The sequence below is a fragment of the Dreissena polymorpha genome, chromosome 7 (genome assembly GCF_020536995.1).
Source record: "Dreissena polymorpha isolate Duluth1 chromosome 7, UMN_Dpol_1.0, whole genome shotgun sequence".
In the NCBI taxonomy this organism is placed as follows: domain Eukaryota; kingdom Metazoa; phylum Mollusca; class Bivalvia; order Myida; family Dreissenidae; genus Dreissena; species Dreissena polymorpha.
In genome coordinates this window covers 29060961-29083690 of record NC_068361.1, presented here as the reverse complement: position 1 = coordinate 29083690, position 22730 = coordinate 29060961, and the positions used below count along the sequence as shown (strand labels likewise).

Genomic DNA, 22730 nt, shown 5'->3' with positions numbered 1-22730 from the left:
GTAAATTTCGTTCTGACAGACAGGTTATTGAGATCAGCTGACTTCTCTTTGGCAGCTTCAGATAATTGGGTCACTTGAAAGCACAGCCTGAACACAAAACCCAGATTGTAATGTATTAATCATAAGATATATATTTTTTTATGTTTGTATATATCTGTAAATATAAACAAATTCTTACTGGCATCTCATGTTTGCATAATGCATACGTTGAATGAGGACCATTAAGTATACTGACTGGTAAATTTATGTTATTTCAGGAATGAAACAAGGGTTCAACCATGCAGGGACAGTACATGCCATACTAGCAAAATAGCCAATACTTACGCTTTAGTGTGTTTAACTCTTAAAACAATGTAAAGAGGCATAATAACACAGTTAAAAATCAAATATGCGCCGTTATAGAACAATTCGTCTTCCAAAAGTCACAATTTAAAAATCTAGTAGTAATAATATATTGATTATGGCCTAAATATGTTGAAAACACTATGTTAATACATAATCAAGGAAAATTTGAAGTCTTTTTCTAAGGTTTCGTTCGCATTTTTCAATTATCTTAAATTATCCCGCTTTCAGCTTTGTTCGTATGTAGATCATTCATAAAATTGAGATTATATAATGTTAAATTCCTAAAAAATATTATATCAGCGACTAGAGTATCAACACATCAAACATACAATCAACCAGTTCGGTAGTTATATACAATGTTCGGCAGCATATTGAAAAAAAGAAACTCCAGCAAAGATTATCAGGAGAAAAATTCTTGATACCATCTGATATTTCTCTCTTTCAGGCAAGATACCGATTTCAATATAAATCTTTTACAACTTTTCAGCATTTAAGTGTGTGCATAATATGTTTTAATCTACCAATTTCAATACCTAAATCTACCAACTGTACTAATTTAAAAAACATGTTTTCCTTACTTCCTTCATGCGTGACAAGTATTCACGACTCATGTCATGTAAGAATTTTAGTAATAAACGTATGATGTAACCAACTTAACTCGGAGTAAAATATGCCCTTTATATAGTCAGGATAAACTATCTGTTAAACTGTCGGTAAGACTGAGTAATACATGAAACCTCTAGAGGATAAACACGTTTAGTTTAAATTAAATTCGATGACCTAATCTATGGACAAAACGCACCTAGATTAAAACCTGGCCAAGATATTGACAGGGTAAACATTTATACCAGTGTCATGAAACTTGCGCCATAAAGGTTGCTTCTGTAATAAATGTGGTTAGATGTTCTAAACATATTTAAATTAGAGATCTAGTTTCTATAGGCATGATATTAATATCTAGTCTGGAAAATAGTTTTTCAAATAGTTTACCTGGTAACATTGTCTTGGGACGAATGTGCTCAATTCTATATTGTTCTAGACATTGTCAAAATATACAGAGTGACATTTTTCATCAAGATTAAGTTCTGAATATAGCTCATAATTGAGTCATAATTTTGGCTAAAAACAATCTTGTTGTTAAAAGGTTTTCATTAAAATTGATATGGAGACCTCGCTTTCGGATTTAAGTGACACAGAGTCGTTCTCAGCCTTAACATTCTCAGTTCCACATTTTCAGAAAGTTGTATAAACCTTATTAGAAAGAATGCGAACCAGCGTGGCCAAGATGTAGACAAGAAGTCAAAAGGCTGACTAAGTTTCAACATATTTGAGTTCAAGATGTGGCTTTTTTAATTGAAACACGGTTGTTAAAATATTTCATCTGGTAACTTAGTTTTTTTAATGCACCGAAGCCAGTTTATGGTGTAGAAAATGACCAAATACACATTCTAACATCTTTTCATGACGTTTGAATGATAAGTTTTGCTTCTAAAGTGGTACCGATATTAAAGCTGATTAGGTACACTGTACTCAGCATGCCGGGCCAAGAGTGATCGCAATAGTCCACGATGAGCACCTATGTTTCACATAGCACACCTGAAAAAATTAAAACTTGATGAAGGTTGAGACAACCTTCTTCTTTTTACCATTAGGCAAGATAATTGTATTACCATTATTGTATTAACATTGTTGTAAGGTTTCCGCACAGTAAAATAAGAGCAAAAGTTATTTTGAAATTTAATTTGTACGTTCTGCGAAGCTTTCCACAAAAGAAAAATAAATAAATGTTACCAAAACATTTATGTAAATAATATGGTTTGAGCCCTTACGCAAAATATTCAGAAACACAGAGTTTTTGTTAATCGAGCACCAGAATTAAGTGCTACGTGTACAACACTCCACTAGCAATACACTGGTATCAAATAACTTGTGTTGAATTGATGAACTATGATAAAAAAATGTTTGACCAAAGCAATTGCCATTTGACATTCAGTGGATGATTGAGTCATATCGGGAATTTCTGCAGCAGCTCTGTTATATCTTCCCTCTATTAAGAGGTTTCTATGAAGCACACAGAGTTGTTAATTCCTAAAGATAATTTAAACGAATTCATGTTTGTCCCATTCTCCTGCCATTAGTAATATCGTTAAACAACGTTTATAAATAGTATGGCCATATCTTGAGTTTCATATAAGATTTGATGACAATTTCTGTTACGACATCCGCCATTTTCAAACAATTGCAGAGGTGCCTGTACCATTTAAAATTTCGATAAGAATTAAAACCGGTTGTACATAGTAATGTTTGCAAATTTTAAACGCAACCGTTTAAGGGTGTATCATTTTCATTAATTGCATGTTATTTAAATACTCGTGTAATACCAGTATGGCATAAGAAGCAAACATATCAGTGAACATTTGTTAATCGTATGTGTGATATAATGGATGAATATTCCTTCTCGGATAACTAACAACACAGGTAAATGTATTTAGAAATATTAATAAAACTGCTAACAATATTAATAACTGTACATGGGAATGCTTAAATGCATTTTACAATGGTACTATTTTACATGAATTAAACACAGTGACTATGATATACCTGTCATCAATTTCAACACATGTAGAGCAGCACAGCTGACTGTGGTCCGAGCAGTACATTCTTAAATTTTCACCCTTGTGTATGTCACACTTTTTTAGATAATCCACTATTTTTTTACAAAGTGGCCACTTCATTATTTGATCCCTTCCAAACGGATATTGTTTATTAAACCACCAACCATGCTGGCTATGGGAGTGAATACACGTTCCACAAAAGTATGTATTACATGTTTTACAGTAAAAATCAGCATCAACTTCTGAAGACCGTTCTTCGCAGAGTGTACAATAATAAGTATTTACATAACTATTTACAGCAAATTTAGACACAGAAAATTCCGCCATTTTGAAAATACACTTTTAACAAAAAACTGTTTACAACCGAAAATAACCGATACATTAAGTCCACAGTAAATTTCCTGACATCAGTATCCCGTAAAACACATTCTAAAATGTTATTAAACACAATCGAGCAATAAGGAACTTTCAACTGAACCGAATCTGATATAACCTTTATATGATGTTCAGTTGTATGATAGCAATAAACAGTGTAGCTGTGTGCACATAAATGATACTACTAGGCCACAGTGAGTCTATTTATAACTATAAACTTGCCTGTTGGTGTGTAGATGTAAACCAGATTGTTTCACCGGTCAAATGTGTTAGTTATTCTAATAAATGAAATGCTAAATTGTTACACATGTAAAATGTTAAATACAATAATAATACTGTAGATTATAACGCCGATCGTTTTTATTACAATTGTCGCCTCCTTTCCCCAATACAGAATTGAACACTAGGATGTTAAACGTGTTATACTCATTTAAATACAATTATCTTGATAAACTAGTGTGAATATTGCAGTTTGCAATAACAAAAACCTTATCGATACATCTTCCGTCTAAAAAAGTTAATGAATGAATAACGTTAATAACAAATATGTCGGATAAAATAACTAATAGGTTTTGATGGGTAAGTGAGTCAGGTAATGTGCGAGTTGTTACCGTTAAAAATTTCTCAAAACAGTTGTTCATTTATTGATTGCTTAACTTCGCTTCCATTGATTGATTTATTTGAAATAATCTGTTGAACATAAATATCAATGAAAACTATGTCGTAGCCAATGCTTAGCAATTTTGTTTCAATAATATTTTTTACACTTTTTATGACACTGTGTTATATACTGATGTTCTGTATTTACAAGGTGGGTAATTGAGATCTGCGATGAACTACTTTTATTGCGCATGAATTAAGTGGTAAATCGGAGTTTTGGGAATTTGGTTTTTGGCAGCCAGCCAATTCGGATAGGCTCAGAAATTGGTCTCATTACTATGGCCTTGGGCTATGCCCCAAGCCAAAACACATCCCCATTAAACTGTTAAAGAGTTATTCATATTTCAAACAAGTGTGTGAAATTTACAATTTAACTTGAATCGTTTATTTGAAATTAGAATTTTGTGTATGTTCGGGTGGTGTAACATTATTCAGGCCGATAACATCCAATGAATTTCTTCCATTTGATAAAAGATCGCAAATAAATTTAACTATTTACACATTTTCGCAATGAAAACAAATATACAAAATTGCAGAAAAAAAAGCAAAAGCACTCTAGAGGGAGTATACTGTGTAGATGTAAACATAGTTGTGCTGTTTTATGTCTTTGTAATACATTAATTAGTTTATAAATGTTATAATATTATAAATTTTTATTTCTTATAAAAAAGTTTATGGACAATAGTTTAAAGTAATGCAGGTTCCCTTTATTTTAATTGCAAATATGGCCTCTTCGTATGTGTTACATACATCACAACTGTAAAGATATAATTATGTTGTCCAATAAAATAATATGGGTCTGGGGAGTCTATCGAGATCGCAGAGAGAGAGCGAGAAGCAAGCGGAGAGAGAGGAGAGAGAGAGAGAGAGCAGAGAGAGAGAGAGAGAGAGAGAGCAGAGTAGAGAGAGAAGAGGGAGAGAGATCAAGGAGAGAGAGAGAGAGAAGAGAGAGAGAGAGAGGGGAGAGAGAGCGAGTAGAGAGCGAACGAGAGAGACTAGAAGAGACGAGAAGAGAGAGAGAGACGAGAGCGAAGAGATAGAGAGAGTATAGCTGATGCAGAGAGAGAGAGATAGAGCATCTTTCTCTCGCTATCTTCCTCTCTTGTGCGACAGAGAGAGAGCTCGAGCTAGAATATCTCTCTTCTCTCTCTCTCTCTCTCTATCTCTCTCTCTATCTCTCTCTCTCTCTCTTCTCTCTCTATCTCTCTCTCTCTCTCTCTCTCTCTGTCGCTCTCTCTCTGTCTATCTGTCTCTCTGTCGTCTCTCTCTCTCTCTGTCTCACTCTCTCTCTCTCTCTCTCTCTCTCTCTCTCTCTCTCCCTCTCCTCTCTCTCTCTCTTCTCTCTCTCTCTTTTTCTCTCTCTCCCTCTCCTCTCTCTCTCTCTCCCTCTACTCTCTCTCTTTCTCTCTCTTTCTCTATCTCACAAAAATAAACCTAAGGCTCGCAATGAAAGTCTCAGATTTAATTAATTGTTACAATCTTGAAAATCCATTTCGATATCATGTACAGTCAAAAAAAAATCAAACTGGCGTAGAAAATATCCAATACAGCAGGCTAGGCTTGATCTATTTTAACTACATCTAATTTCTTGCAACATTTTATATCAACTAAAATTGTATAAATTCTTCAATCGGATACATTTAACAATATGTGATCGACTTTATTTAAGAAAATTTACTTATGGAATTACGGGGCTAATCTACTTCATACGGGTCTTACATTAAACAGGAAACACAACTTATAGAGAGCAAATTATTTACAATAATAAAATAGTTGGAAGAAAACTTGTATGATGAGAACATGAAGAACTAAAAATTTGAAAACTGAAATAGATGAGATTCAGAAACAACACTTCAAATGTATATATGATAATATCCAATTACAAGTGGACTTCACAAGGTGAAAAGCATTCTAAATATGCCTTTAAAAAACAATGTAATAAAAAAATCCATCTATAAACTTAAAAATGAAGATGATAATAAAATAACTGACCAAACAAGTATACGTATTATCTTAATTGTGTCTTGTTCTGAGAAAACTGGGCCGCACAGGCTAATCAGGGACGACACTTTCCGCCTAAACTTGATTTTCGGAAAGGAGGGACTTCATTGAAACAACAAAACAACATTAAAGCGGAAAGTGTCGTCCCTGATTAGCCTGTGCGGACTTCACAGGCTAATCTGGGACGACACTTTACGCACATGAATTAAGCCCAGTTTTCTCAGAACAAGACACTTATATTAGCATTATCTGTATATGCTATAAAAGAAAATATTCATCAATACTTTAATTACTTTAACAAATAAGTAAATTGTTATAAATGAAGCCAGAATGAATTCATTTATTCGAAGGTATCAAATAAAAAAGAGGAAGCTTTAACAGTTGTAAAAATGTGTCAATTAATAAAAGCCCCAGCAGTGCTGGCTTCAATGTTGCCTTTTATAAAATTTTCTGGAACATATTTTATGCTTGTGTTGTCAGATCCTTAAATAAAGCTTTTAATTGTGGAAATGTATCTGTTACACAAACTAAAACTAAATGTATCATAGCATGTATGCCAAAGGGTGATACCTCTAGATTTTGTATTCAAATTTTGCGCCCAATTACATTTTCAATACTGTTTACAAACTTGCATCTGTAGTAAAAGCAAACAGACCTAAATTATTAATGGACAAGTTGATTCTTAGCGACCAGACTGGTTTCATTAAAGGAATATATATAGCGGAAAATACAAGGCTAAGTTATGCAATTATGAACTACAATGAAGAAAATGAGCGCCGGGTTTACTTCTCCTAAAATACTTCGATAAGGAATTTCTACTCATTGGCGTGGTCTTTTGTACTAAATACACTATTTTTCTTTAATTTCGGTCCAGACATAAAATATTGGTTTCAGGTTTAATATATAAAGATTATAAATCAGCTGTAAGCAAGTGTGGTAACTTTTCTAACGTCTTTCGTTTTGAAAGGGGTTGCAGGCAGGGAGATCCCCTCTCATGTTATATTTTTATCCTCTGCGCTGAAGTTTTGTCACTTGTATTGAGATATAACACAATTATCAAATGTATAACCATTCAAGGAATTGAACATTCGTTGTCCCCGTTTTTTGGACGACACTACTATTTTATTAGACGGTACTAAACAAGCCTTCAATGAAACACTTTATGTTATACAGGATTTTGCTCATCTTTCTGGTCTTAATTTTGATCATGGATTGGCAAGCGCAAATATATTTCCTAAACCATTAAAATAAAATGGAAATTCAATTGGATGCATTACAGATTTAAATGCTGGGAATACATCACCATGTTGATTTGTCGAAAATAGTTAAAATAAATTATGATGAAACATGTGTTAAAATAAAAAATATGAAATATTGGAAAAGAAGGATTGTAAGACCAATTTAAAAGGTATTAATTGTGAAAACACTTATTGTGCCACTATTTATCACTTGTTCATTTCATTGCCTTACCCGCCTGATACCATTTTAAATTCAATAAAATCTTCTTTTCCGAGACTCATTTGGGAAGAGCATAGTAAAATAAAAGTGTAAACAATAGTAAAGGAATGTAGTGAATGAAGTACAAAAATGATCACTCTAGATGCATTTTTACAGCATTATAATTGTTTATAATGTTTATTGTTTATAATTGTTTATAATGAGAATGCAATACTGCTCCAGCAGCTGGAGTTTCACTTCTTGATATTTAAAATTAACACAAAATTTAATCCTTAAGGGAAAATTGGATATATATAACAATCTCTATTTTCATACTTACAATATCTTTAATTGCTGTTATTATTTTGCTTTAAACATAAAAAAGAATTGCAAACACTTTTAAGGTTAATGTTTTAAAAAGCTTCCCACTTAATTGTGGTAAATTTGAAGTTAACAACGAACAAATATGTATTATCCACTTTTTTAAATCCAAATATTTTAAAAGGAAATTACACCTTCTTTGTTAAGGCATGGTTCGTTACTGGAATTCATTGTGTAGGTGATATGATAAAAATGAAAACTTTATTTCAGCTAGTGAATTAAATAAAATGTACAATTTGAACATATACTTAATGAATTGCTCAGGGGCGACAAGAGCAATAGGCATATTTTCGAAAAAAAAAATTGTATACCTTGCCACACTCAACAAATATCCAAACCCTTTTTTGCACCTATTATTACGACTTATACTGAAACATGAATCTTGGGCAAACATGCTTCCCACCATTCTAAATAAAAACAATGAACAGCCAACAGTTCGAGCAAAATGGTGTACGAAACTCAATACCATAATAAATAAAAACTAATGGGATGGTATACGTGAGCTACCATTTTTAATAATCAATGATATTTCATTTCAGTGGCTCCAGTGCGAAATTATTCACATAATAGTTGAAACAAAAATAATCTGTTGAATGAAATGAAAATGACTGATGGTCCATTATGTATATTTTGCAGAAAAAGTAGGGAGGAAAATTTAAAATATGTATTCTGGGAACGTCAGATATTTAAAGTAAAAGTGTTAAATGATTCAATGGTTTCCAAGTCTAAACAATATATAGGTAAGTATAATAAAAAAAACAAGAAATACACAACATATGAACATGATGACTGAAGAAAAATATTAATTTCTAAAAATAATTTAGAATCCTTTGGCCGTGAATGGATATCGTTTAATGCTATTGTCTCACACACTTAAAATTTTAATGTGGAGCTTGTTGTAGTTGTTCACAGATTTTGACAAACACTTTTATAGGGCACCGTTACTTAAATCAACTTAATGTAATTAAGCGTATCGTCTAGGTGTCTAAAAACATATCATTATATATGTACGCACATTTTATTTTTTTCTCTATTTCTTTTATAAATTTGCTTTTACAATTTAATATAAATCATTTTTTCTATAAACACTCGAACATGTCTTTGTTTTTGTATATATATATATATGTTTTTGAATGTCATTTATAATGATAATATTCACCTAATATTGTTTTCCACCAAACGTTATCATATTTATTATATATATATATATATCATCTTTTGTCTTTACAAACTGGAAAATGTATATTAATTCTTTCTTTAACGTATCTTGAATGGGTTTTGTTTTTAACATAAAATTGCATTGAACATGTAGAGCTACTTTTCTTGCATGTACCTATACATTGTTTACTAATATCAATACAAACGTAAATTTTGTAATTACAAAATCTAAACTTTAGATGTGTTGCATTTTTTTTATCTCAGATTGTAAAAATTAGTGTGTATATTATATATTGTATATGTTATTGTGTGCAATCTAAACTAAAATGTGTTGCAAGACAATGTATACGCTAATATCATCATCTGACTACTGCCGTACATTTATTCTCAATGTTTGCGTTGTCCAGTGCCCTACACGTACTATACCAACTAAGCTAGCTGGCCTTCTTGTGTTGTCCAGTGCCCTACACGTACTATACCAACTAAGCTAGCTGGTCTTCTTGTGTTGTCCAGTGCCCTACACGTACTATACCAACTAAGCTAACTGGCCTTACTCATATTAAAATCAAGCTTGTCACAGTATTGACCGATACAACTAAACTCTCAAAGATGTAGGTCATTATAGATATATCAAGTTGAAATAACAAATTACACATTAAGGTATTTTTTACAGGAACATGTTTAACGTTATTTTAATGTATAAAACATGTTTGAAACTATGTTGAAATGTAGAACTGTTTATAGAACATGGTACACCCCAGCACCCGATTGTATAAACAGTTAAACCGGCGGTAAACCACAAACCGGCGGTTAAAAGTCGGTAAGATGTTGGTTACGGGTTGGTAAGCGTTTGTATAAAATTTGGTTAGTTATATCGATCGGTCAAAACCCAGTTAAAACATACCCTGCTTCCCTTGTTGGGTAAGTACAAGTAACCGGGAGGTAACTTACACAAAATGGCCGCGGCGCGCGACATTATAAAAGCTAACCATCGACGACCTTCACAATTTCGACGAGTAAACAACAAATTGCAGCGACTGACACTTTATTTGACTTTATTTACAGGGTAATACGATTTCCGACTTCGGACGACAAATTTAAGTACGCACAGAACGTGTTTCTTATATTCTGTTATGGGTATGCCGTGTGTGATCCGATGCATCAATGGCGCCCATGTTAAAATCATTTCTCCGAGAACAGGGAACAACAAAAGTACAAACAAAAAACAAAACACGTTCGAACTAGTATCTTACCTTTAATAATTCTTTTAAATCCATAAATAATCCATTTAATTCAATAATTGACGAGTTTCCATCTAGGGTCTTTGAAAATTATTTCAGCATAGTTAAATAAAGACCCTTATGCCATCATATCATTCTATTCAAATGAGAACTCAATAAACTTTCTTCATCGTCACACGCTACGTCATGTACTCTATGTACATTACTGCTGTTAAAATGAACCGGAGCAGTTTATCAAATGTGTCGTGTTCTGAGAAAAATGGGCATAATGCATGTGCTTAAAGTGTCGTCCAATATTAGCCTGTTCGCTTTTATGACATTTTTTGTTAAAATAAAGTCCCTTCTTAGCAAAAATCAATTTTTGGCGGAAAGTGTCGTCTCTGATTAGCCTGTGCGACCTTAACAAGCTAGTCTGGGACGACACTTTACGCACATGCATTATGCCCAGTTTTCTCAGAACACGACACAAATAATAGCCGTTGGTGAACTCGGTTGCATTTGCAGATTTCTGCATACTAAGATATCTTTAAACTTGAACAATGTTTTATTTGTCTATGGTAAATTCCCTTTTTGTACAAGAAAGTAAGTAAGTTTATTGTAAACATAAGCTAAATTAGAAGAATAGTCTAGCATGTTACGACGACCATGTATAATGTTTATGTTACATCTAGAACAACTAGAAGAATAGACGTCTTTGTAAGCACTCTCTTGCAGTTTGGAAGCACCAGGGATTCCGCTAAATGATGCAAATTCCGACATCATTATCAATTTGTCCCTGGTCATTTTGATGAACTCATAGTTAAAATTTACACTTTATTTTATTGTGAATTCATTTGTAAATGAATTTGATAAAAAAAAGGTCGCTGTTTATAAGCGTGACACTTCACGCGAAAATTACGTCATTAGAAAATGCATTGTGAGAATGTTTTGGTTAAAGTTACCGGTGGTTAAATTCCACTATACGTAGTTAGGTTACTTAGGGTATATCGTGTTTATACAATCGAGTTACCTTGTTGTTACTATACCTGAATAACCGCAAACTTACCAAGGTTTGAATGTTACCGAGCGGTAACTTTAACCAGCGTTTATACAATCGGTGCAGGTGTATTATGAGACAGCTTTGAACGCACATTGTAAAGGACCACACTACAAAGGCATATACGAAATTTTAAAACTTTGGTCATTGTGTTATCATTGATACGATGTTGAAGTTATTGTCTGTAATAGAAAATTGATCCCAAGGACGTGCATGTTTTTAACCCAGGATCACAAATTTAAAGGTGTAAACAATCTTGTAATTCATTCAGCCCGAATATCATTAGCACGACAAATCTTCTGAGCAACTCTGGCATTAAATTACGGCTTCAATTTAATGATGGATCTAGGTTGCTCACCTGAGATCATGCACAGAATTTGCAAATTATATGAGGATGGGAGTAACAACAGTATATAGGTATTCACATACTATATCCAGTCTTTAAATTCAGCAAGTGTTGAACGAATATTGATGTGTTAAGTTATAAGAGATTTCATAAATAATTTCAGAGTTTTTTTTGCAAAGCATTTTTATGTCTGTTTTTTTTAATTGTTTAATATTTGTAAATGCAAACCATATGTATCCCAAGGCATGACCAGTGATAACAGAAAGCAGTGTTTAAGTTATTTTCAATTGTTTGACGTCATTTGTATATTTAATTATCTGTTAATATAAACCAATATTGGTGCACAATCTCATTTGACATAAGAGCTGTAATTTAAACATCTGTCTTGAGAATTATACATACCAAAGATGAATTTTTGGGGACTTACGTTTCTTGTTTGATTTTTTTAGCAGTCACATAAACAACCAAGCTATGTAATATGGATCTTTAACACCCATTATTATTGCGTCTTCCTGTATTTGCACGATGATGCTCTGAAACATTACCTATATGAGGATACAATACTGCTCCTTCTTTATGGACAGTGGTATGACAAGAATCAGCATTACATTTACAAATATTCAAATGTTAAAATGTCCCCAATCATGTAAAATAGTTAATCAAATGGCTTTAAATAAAACATTTTATGTTACATAATCGCTTAATTTAACTCATATTGCATATTTGATTTGACAGTTGTAGAATTAAAATTGTAAGCAATAACATGATATTCGTTTATTTGATACCTAATTGGTGTTTTCAGAAACATATTAAAGACGTATTAAACCTTTTCAAGAGTTATTTAATAATATTTGAATATAAGGTTTTGTCGTTTACGTTTACGTTTACATAAATTGTATTCCATCATTAAAACGCCTTTATATAACGAGTGGTGTATTTCAAATTGAATCATTAATTAAAATCTAGTTACTTGTTTGATGGTTATTAAACATTCACTTTTTTTTGTTGTCATTAACATTCAAAGTACATGAATTTGAGTGGCTTTGTCATTCAGGTAAAAAATGTCCAAACAGAGACGGTGATTAATAATATATAGACTTTAACTATATTGACTCACGATTGTATGAATTTGTATAAAACTTTCTCGAAAAAAATGTGTAATTTAAATAACATTCTTTTTGGACGAAAACATTCATTCTTCATCTGATACCCACTCATAAAAATTATTTTCTTTAAAAATTCATTTCTTTTATTTGAAGTAGCGAATACATGTGTTTGAGTGTTTCTGCTACTTAACAAGTCGTGTAAAAGTGCTGTGAAGTGTGCCTTCTTGCAGCAAAATGAATGTGTATAAATAGAAGGGCTGTTAATCTGCTGCGGGCGACCATGGAAAACGTTCGGGTTACATTCACAAACTGTGTACGACTCGTCGGTAAGACGTCGGTTGAATCGTCGGGCCTCAAACCGTGGATAGCGGTCATTGCATGGATACATCGCTATCGCCCAGAACTAGGTCAATATCCAGAATGTCGCTGAGACGCGACATCAGTGAATCGAATTTTTAGTTCTGAGCGTTACGGAGTTAAGCACAGAACTTAGGTCGAAAAATAATGCATTGCACACAGCAGGTATATGTGCGCCTCGTTCATACGTATGGTTGTCACGTGAGAGATAGACACTCAGGGGTACATAGGCTGGGATGTGCACGGGGTTTTCATTGTTTGATCAGTCCTACGCTATACTTTGACCAGTAAACTTTTACTTCTTTAAATTCGAACCGCATTAATAAGTTGGCTTCAATGACCCGTTATGTTTGAGTTACACAATGTCCTCAGTTACATGTTAATATTGGTTGTTTTCGGGTACAGTTTTTTCAGAGCAATTTTACATTGGGCATCTGATAATTTCTGATGCAGTTTTATCTCCTGTTTTTACCCTGGCCTTGAAATCACCATTTATGATAAAGAATAGAAGTGAGGTATACAAATCATAGTTGTACTGTGCTAAAGAATGTATAGATCAAAGTTGTACTGTCGTGTTATTCTACGATTATACGTGATTGTTATAGATAAAACATTATGGGAAACACAGTGTCGCCCAATGTGTTTGAGTGTTGCTGCTACTTAAATGTGTCGTGTAAAAGTGCTGTGATGTGTGCCTAATTGAAATGAAATGAATGTGTATTATTAGGTAATTTTGTTGCAGCATAATTGTGTGAGATATTGTTTTATCACGACAGTTGATTATTGAGATCTATGACAATCTGCCACAATAACTTATATGTCATTATTAACTCATTTTATATGTTTGACACGTCATTCAAATATGTCATGTAGGCGGAAATTCTATGTCTTAGAGGTGATCGGAACCATTTAATGTATAAATAGGTAACTACATAATGATGTACATACGACCGGGGTAGGTAAACTTAGCATATTGTTGTCACCTATCACGTAGTGCTAGTATGTGTGAGGTTGGCAGGAATGCTTTCAAAATTATTTTCGGTATAGTATGGGTGTTCTAGTACTCGCTCGATGGCACGGCGTGCTTAGGCGTACCTGGAATAGCTCTTTTTGACTTTGCTAATATTGTACTATTTGTTGAACTGGAAAACCTACGGTACGGCGTACCGAGGATTTATTTAGCCGGTTGCGATGGCCTTAGCGTGTATAAATATATATTTCCGAACCAGCAAGGTGTTCGTTGAGATAGGAATTGAATGCATTGGCGAAATAGCATATAATGGTGTGCATTGTCTGTTGGCGATTATTGCATAAACGAGAAGCTAAATCAATAGTGCAACTGGGGTTGGGGCTATCTTTAGGGCAGTGCTTCCGGTCGCCTCCTCGACATGGCTCAGTCATAGTGCTAGTCTATAGCTGAGGTTTATTTACTCTAGTTCTAGTCTGGTGTAAATTATATTCCGCCATTTGGCTATTTAATTCCATTTATATTTTTGTATTGTTATTCTCATGTTTTCTATTGTTGAAATATAGAATATAAAATGTGTTTACGTAAGGCATCACATTAAAATATTATAATAAATATGTAACTGACAAAGCTGGCTTTTCTTGTAATTATTCATCAGCCCTTGCTCTTGTTAATAAATTCGCGTAGATCAAGTGGATGTCGCCAAAGGATCAGGGATCAATTTGATAAGTAGGCTACGGTAACCGAACGCGCATGACAAAAGGTAAAGGACGGATACACTTTGTTATCCGAATAACTCTAACTGGATGAATGAATCGAATCTTGTTTAACGAATGTTTGTTTTACTGAGCTGCTTTCTGAAATAAATGATACACAGCGATATAATATACAAATCCTATAATAGATTTCAAATGGTTTATATATCAACATACACATATATTCAATGCAGATTGCCAACACATTGTAAGGAAACACACTGCTATTAAATGTGTATTACTGATATTGATCTGCACTAAATTATTGTGAAACAATATGCTAAACTCTTCTGAACATCATTTTGGTCTCTTTCAACGACGCATAAGCTTTAAAATCGTAATAAAAGACCACAGCGTTAAGGTAGAGTGTAGATACTGTTCCAGGCGTAAGGTATTGTCCATTCAAATTGACAACTGCACAGTCATTAAACCACCATCCTGCATGCAACAGTTCGGCGCAGTTGTAAGGATAAGCGTCGAAATTGTCATTCGTTTGAAATCTGCTACCATTGTGGTTAGACAAACCAGTGCTGCTATCATCACCTATAAATCAGTCTTCCCTGCATTAAATACCATACATTAACTGTGCGCATTTTTTAAATATTCTTAACTGAGATTCTGTAAGTGCTAAAATAATATTTTTATATTTTTAAAACTTACTCATACATTATTATAGTACAGCAAGAACTATACCATATAATACAAATATATGGATATATTGAAATTAAATTCATGTCAGCATGCATTGTAAAACAATCACCTTGTTAAAATACATATAAACACAAAAGTATTGTTTTATAATCCATGCATACAAACAAAGATTAACTAGAAATGGCGCGGTAGAGGCCGACGCGTATCCCCACGCCGCATGTTTGACCCAGGGGCACCCCATGGTTGGTAATGGGTCCGTGCATAGTTGAGATTGACCGTATTGTCATAAGAAAAGTTAAGTATCAATTAGAAGTAAATCGGTTTAGAAATGAAGACAATTTTGGGTGGGTGTGGCCTATTATGGGCGGGGGCCCCAGGGTTGGTAAAGGGGCCATACATAGTTGAGATTGACCGCATTGTCATTATAGATGTTCAGTATCAATTTGAAGTAAATCGGTGTAGAAATGTAGAAAAGATATTATAGTAAAAGGCAATTTTGGGTGGGCGTGGCCTATGTGGGCGGGGTGCCCCAGGGTTGGTAATGGGGCCATGCATAGTTGAGATTGACCGTTTTGTCATAAAAAGGTTCAGTATCAATTTGAAGTGAATCGGTGTAGAAATGAAGAAATTATAGTAAAAGGCAATTTTGTATGGGCGTGGCCTATGTGGGCGGGATGCCCTAGGGTTGGTATTGAGGCCATGCATAGTTGAGATTAAATGTATTGTCATAAGAGAGGTTCAGAATGAATTTAAAGTGAATCAGGGTAAAAATGGAGTAATTATAGTTAAAGGCAATTTTGGGTGGGCGTGATGTATGTGGACGTGGTCTATGTGGGCGGGGCGCCCCAGGGTTGGTAATGGGGCCATGCATAGCTGAGATTGACCGTATTGCCATAAAAGAGGTTCAGTATCAATTTGAAGTGAATCGGTGTAGAAATGAAGAAATTATAGCAAATGGCAATTGTAGGTGGGCGTGGCCTATGTGGGCGGGATGCCCTAGGGTTGGTATTGAGGCCATGCATAGTTGAGATTAAATGTATTGTCATAAGAGAGGTTCAGAATGAATTTAAAGTGAATCAGGGTAAAAATGGAGTAATTATAGTTAAAGGCAATTTTGGGTGGGCGTGATGTATGTGGGCGTGGTCTATGTGGGCGGGGCGCCCCAGGGTTGGTAATGGGGCCATGCATAGCTGAGATTGACCGTATTGTCATAAGAGAGGTTCAGTATCAATTTGAAGTGAATCGGTGTAGAAATGAAGAAATTATAGCAAATGGCATTTGTAGGTGGGCGTGGCCTATGTGGGCGGGATGCCCTAGGGTTTGTATTGGGGCCATGCATAGTTGAGATTAAATGTATTTTCATAAGAGAGGTTCAGAATGAATTTGAAGTGAATCAGGGTAAAAATGGAGAAATTATAGTTAAAGGCAATTTTGGGTGGGCGTGATGTATGTGGGCGTGGTCTATGTGGGCGGGGCGCCCCAGGGTTGGTAATGGGGCCATGCATAGCTGAGATTGACCGTATTGTCATAAGAGAGGTTCAGTATCAATTTGAAGTGAATCGGTGTAGAAATGAAGAAATTATAGCAAATGGCAATTGTAGGTGGGCGTGGCCTATGTGGGCGGGATGCCCCAGGGTTGGTAATGGGGCCATGCATAGCTGGTCTTGACCATAAGAGAGGTTCAGTATCAGTTTGAAGTGAATCGGTGTAGAAATGAAGAAATCATAGTAAAAGGCAATTTTGGGTGGGCGTGGCCAATGTGGCCAGGGCGCCCCAGGGTTGGTAATGGGGCCATGCATAGTGGAGATTGACCTTATTGTCATAAGAGAGAATCAGTATCAATTTGAAGTAAATCGGTGCAGAAATGAAGAAGTTAATGTAAAATAACATAAAACAAATGAGTGAAAATCTCTGACCCGGCCCCGCCCCAACCCCCATAACTTTCAACCCAGGAGTCAGATAAACATTCCGTTACTGTCACCGTCGCACATATGCTCATAGCAACCATGTATGTAAGTTTCAAGGTTCTAGTGCTAATAGTGTAGGAGGAGCAGGTGGCCAGGACGGACGGACAGACGCACATCAATACAATATTCCCACTTTTTCTTCGAAAAACGTGGGGATAACAACTAACCAGCAGTTCCATGTCCCGTGTCAATATGCAGCGTGAAGTTGGGTGCCGACGAAAGTCGAAAGTTAGGAAACACTTCATACGCCGTGGATCCGTCCGCCGCAATCAAATCAATTCGAAGTTCGGATTTAGCGTTGTATGTCATAGCATGTATGTACTGCAAACCTAACAAAACATTTGTATCAATAATACGTTTAAGGGACAATGCTAAATATGTGAGCAAATAGTTATTTTATCGCTATAGTAATATAATTTATTCCATCATCATTGTCGAAATAAACCACTGTGGAATTAATTTTCCTCTATTTCGGCAGTGCTGAAATATAGCTGTCATGCAAGGCGGAGAATGGACATATTACTCGGAATCAACTATAAAGTAATCATTTTTAGTAAAAACGAATCAGATTCAACAAAACGAATAATTTGATACTAAGATGTAATATATTTTAAACACATAAAGCAACTCAAAAAGCAAAAAACATTATTTACAAATAGTAAGTGCGTGTACTCGTGACGTCATTATTAACACGTCATACGACACAATGCATATTCTTTCACGCTAAAGCTGCAGTTGTTTAGTTGTGTTTTTTTTTATTATTTCTTAAAAATCTGGGACGTAGAGGTATAATAAACAGAAAAACAAGTTAGTTACTGATCTTTTTGTAATGTATTAGGCTCTATACGATTAAAATAATGAAACAATGTTTGCTTAAAATAACTTTGGGATTTTCCGTGTAGTTCGATTTGCCTATTCTATTTTTAAAGAAATAATTTACGAATAAGAAAATTGATGGGATAAATCGAATACTAGGTCGGAGCCGAATAAAGCAAAGTTTATTTTGCTCGGCACGAAAATCTGAATCACTCGCCAAGGCTTGTGGTTCAGATTTTCTAAGCCTCGCAAAATAAACTTTGCTTTATTCGGCACTGACATAGTATTCTCTATGTGTTACTGTTAAACGATTCACTTCACTGATAGATAAATCAATCTGTCATGGATTAATACGAGCTCCATTTTTTAAGTTGATTGTTTGAATAGTGTTCACCGTTGTAGTAAATTTCAGGTTTCAAAATATGTTCATTCGACCATGGACTCCAAATTGTATTCAATTGATGTCAATAATATGTTTTATTCGAGAGTTTTGATCCACGAACAGCAAAAAGCGTAAATATATCGCCCAATAAGCGAGTATACGATAATCAGTTGAAGGTTACCATAGCATTCATTCTAAGTATATACATGTACTTATATTATACACGATTCAAGTAACCACTTGAATGAGCTCATCCACAATCGTTGGTTAAAATTTGTATATGTTATTATATAGTCGTGTATTGTATGCAAGTAATATAGAGAATAACCTGTTATTGCCTGATCTTCTTGGAATATATCAGGGAAGGCTCAGAATAATACAACGGCAAACATTGTCGAGCCGTTATTTTATTCGTGCTGAGCCTGATATATATCAGACAGTAAACTGTTGTGTTTTTTTGTTTTTTTTATCATACCTCTACGTGCCCGATTTTCAAGAAACAATGAAACAAAAATCACTAAAAGGCTGCATCTTTAGCGGGAAATAATATGATTTGCGTCGCTTGACGTGCTAATAATGACGTCATGAGCACTAGCGCTTACTGTTTGTCAACATGTTGTTTGCTTTATGTGTTGCATTTTGTGTTTAAAATATATTACATTTTGGTATCGAATTTTTGTTGAACCTAATTCGATTCTATTAAAAATGATTACTTTTTAGTTGATTCCGAGTAATAGTACACGACTCATATCATCGACTGATATAAAAAAACTTCCTGTTCAACTGATATAACAAATTATATCAAACATTGTTATTTCAGGCAGATATCAAGACAGCGGTATGATAAAAGGCGTTACTCACCAAGCCAGAATTCCGCATGAATGTTTCCGAAGCCATGTACATAGGAAGCAAAATTGTGGTCAAATGGCAACGATCCATTTACACGACGTTGAAAAACCTGAGAAATAGAGAATAATAGGTTAGTGTTGATTATAGATCAGGTTTATCATGCGAGGCTTAGAAAACAAAAAGCACGAGCCTTGGCGAGTGCTTTTTCGTTTTCGTGCCGAGCATGATAAACCTGATCTATAATCAACACTGACCTATTATTCTATTTATCCCACTTTTTATTCAGTAAACTTTTTTTATTTAAACAAAATAAGTTTTCATGAGTGTTTGTCGTACTTTGATAATGCCTGTAGTGTAACCAAGGCGAGTGTATTACTCCGCGTTTCAAAAATAACCGCTGATCAAATAATCTTTTTTTTAAATCAGAATATCGTTCTGTAACAAAGTGTCGAGGGTTATTAATTACAATTTTAATCATATTGAATTGCAAATCTTAAAGTTTTATGATATCAATATGACATTAAGTTGTTATATACAAGGAACTACATTTGTTTACAACGTAGCCTAACACCACACACAATTCACTTTCGATAACAAACCATCAAGTCGATCACGAGGTGCACAATATTTGCTTCTTTGTTATAATATTGGTTATTTCGTGACGAAATAACAAAGATTACTTGGATTTAAGCTAATTATATACATTTTGAATGTTGAAAGTGGCACCAAAGAATTGTGAGGCAAAGTTGTTCGAACTAGAGAAAGACATTTGCTGGTGAAGTGACTGGGTGGGGCGAACATCAAGATCAACTTGTTCGACGGTAGACAGTGGTTGTCTAGGCTGCATTTCGGCCATAGTTTCGGTGCATGAAGATGAACAAGAGGAATCTGTTGGATTGTTACATTTACTGGACTGAGCAAGAATGAACACTTTTGCTGCTGTTCAACAGATATGTTGGAATAAATGGTTATGGACTGGAAATTTTTTGCCCTGTTATGGCCATGGTTTCAGTGGGTGGAATGTTTGCATTTCGAAGTTTTTTGACCAGGAATTTGCGAACTGAGTGGTTCGTTATTCTCTTGTGCTTGAGAAAGCCGGCGTCTTTTGCCATGGCCTTCAGCATCTGACCTAGCTTGTTGACACCCAATTGTTGACGCAAGAACCACTGGGATGTAGTGTCATTTGTGCGTATTGCCAGGTTGGAAAGATGCTTTGAAAAAACATCAGATGGACACATATCCGAGTACAGCTTGTAAATTAACACAGGATTTCTTGGTCCAGACGATTGTTTTCTACGGTCAAAGGGGAGCAACTCGAACTGACTTCTTCAAAGGGGAGCTACAACAACAGAACCTATTTGCATAGTGTTAAATTTACCTAATACTAGAGGTTTTAATAAAAATAAATGACAAAAAAAACACGTTTTTTTGCTACTTTTCTTTGTTTTAAGGTCATTAAGATTGACAAACTTTTGAGTGTTTTTATTATTGATGCACTTGGCAAATACAGGTGACGAGGTGCGTGGGAAAAAGTAGTCCCGGTTCGGCAGTTGATGACGTCATTTCGTGCCATTGATTATAGCCTTGCCGTTGATTATAGATGAAATTTAATCAACGGGGCTTTAATCAACCGAATTCGCTGTAAAAGTGGGATAAAATAGTATGTTGTTATGCTCATAGCAGAACAATTTTGTACTAAAGACTCGTGAAGATTCGTTTGTCTATCTGTTCCCACGCATATCAATCGACCACATATATCAATAAATGCATGTACCATGTTCGTTTAGCGTACTCTGTTAACTGGTAGAAAGTATAAATATATGATAGTTTTCGTCTAATCTTGGCTTAGAAAGTTACACTTCTGTTTCGAAGGTTCAAATCCGACAATTTTCAATCAATTGATATTCATACTGACAAATTTTATTTCTTTGCAAAAGTTATATGTGATTAGCTTAATATTCATCTACGAAATAATTTAGTAAAAACAAAGTACATAAGATGTAAAATAAGTATGAGTATTAGTATTATGATTCGCAGTCGTAGAAGAAGAAGAAGTAGCAGCAGAAGAAGTAGTAGTAGCAGAGGTAGATGTTGTTGTTGTAAATCTTGAAGTAATACTTGCACGCATAGTAGAAGTACAATACGGTAGTTGTTGCTATAATAGTAACAGTAGCAGCAACAACAGTAGTTATATATACCGTCCAACCCCCACCATCCGTAGCCATATCACAGTACACTTCAATGTCGTCATATGTTCCCTCAGGTCGCACGGTATACACCCCATTGATGTGTGTGCCCAGTCCAATCTCCTTGCAGTCCTTCATTTCTATGTGCACACAAATGGTATACGATCGCATTATATAGATGCATGAAAAAGGCATAATACGCATAAGCATGCCACACAAATTATCCCTTTAATGTAAATATGATAATTCTTTCTTTAAATTTAATTAAATACACGGGTTGCCAAACATCGTAGTTCATGCTAAATTTTCAACGACAATGTGTTCGTTTTTTGTACCGTTCCTATGGCTATCTACGCGCAAACTGATTATGACTACAATATTCACCCTTATCATGAACGTTTCGATTGATCTTTTGTTTTGATATTTTGGTGAAACTTCACAAACATAATATAACAGAGTTTTTGCTGCTGCATCTTCCAAAGTTCTGCTTAATTATTGTTATTATTAACCATGCATCGGATCATTAATCTTACATCTTATAAACTCAAATATTCATTCATGTATTTTGAGAATTAAATGTTATATATTTTCTTCTTTTTTTAAACAATTACAATATATGTTTATGTATTATGCATAATAACTTAGAACTATTATATCACCTTTTGCGCGTCATGTAATACTTTTAAGGGAACTACAATATATTTTGGTATAGGTATAACTCAGCTGTATCTTTTTGTCATTACTTGTGCGATGTTTATTGTTACTGCTACGTCTGGTTTTGCGTGGTAAAAATAGTGTCATTAGTGCTTTTGTGTTCTGATAAGTGTCAATATTTTTTTCTGGAATATTACAATGATTAAAATGTTTTACGAGCGTAAGTTATTGAATAATATATATTAAATACTTTTAATATTTATTAAACATCGCATATACATGAAAAATATACTTTTTATATCTTTCTTTATGTTAAATAATGATGTCATTTAACATTGACTAAACTATTTGGACCACAGGCTGTCTGAATCTGTTTAAAATTACATCTTGAAAATCTTGAAATCTTATATAGGTCTGTTTTTTTATAAATCTGAATTATATTGTC

The 22730-nt window shown here is 34.3% G+C and overlaps 1 protein-coding gene across 5 annotated transcripts in view; it reads right to left on the bottom strand.

Moving 5' to 3' along the window:
- Window positions 1–14926: 14926 nt before the first annotated feature.
- Window positions 14927–22730, bottom strand: part of LOC127836866 (angiopoietin-2-like) — a 456318-nt gene continuing 448514 nt past the window's right edge. For 2 of the 5 annotated variants that reach the window (XM_052363506.1, XM_052363505.1), the window contains exons 9-12: window positions 21644–21771; window positions 19458–19554; window positions 17566–17727; window positions 14927–15323 (exon numbers count right to left, since the gene is read on the bottom strand). In XM_052363506.1, the coding sequence (XP_052219466.1) occupies window positions 15061–15323; window positions 17566–17727; window positions 19458–19554; window positions 21644–21771 (650 nt within the window). In that variant the 3' untranslated portion in view covers window positions 14927–15060. Of the gene's footprint in view, window positions 15341–17565; window positions 17728–19457; window positions 19555–21643; window positions 21772–22730 lie in introns of all 5 variants that reach the window. The other 3 variants (XR_008028956.1, XR_008028957.1, XM_052363507.1) reach the window with 3 other exon arrangements.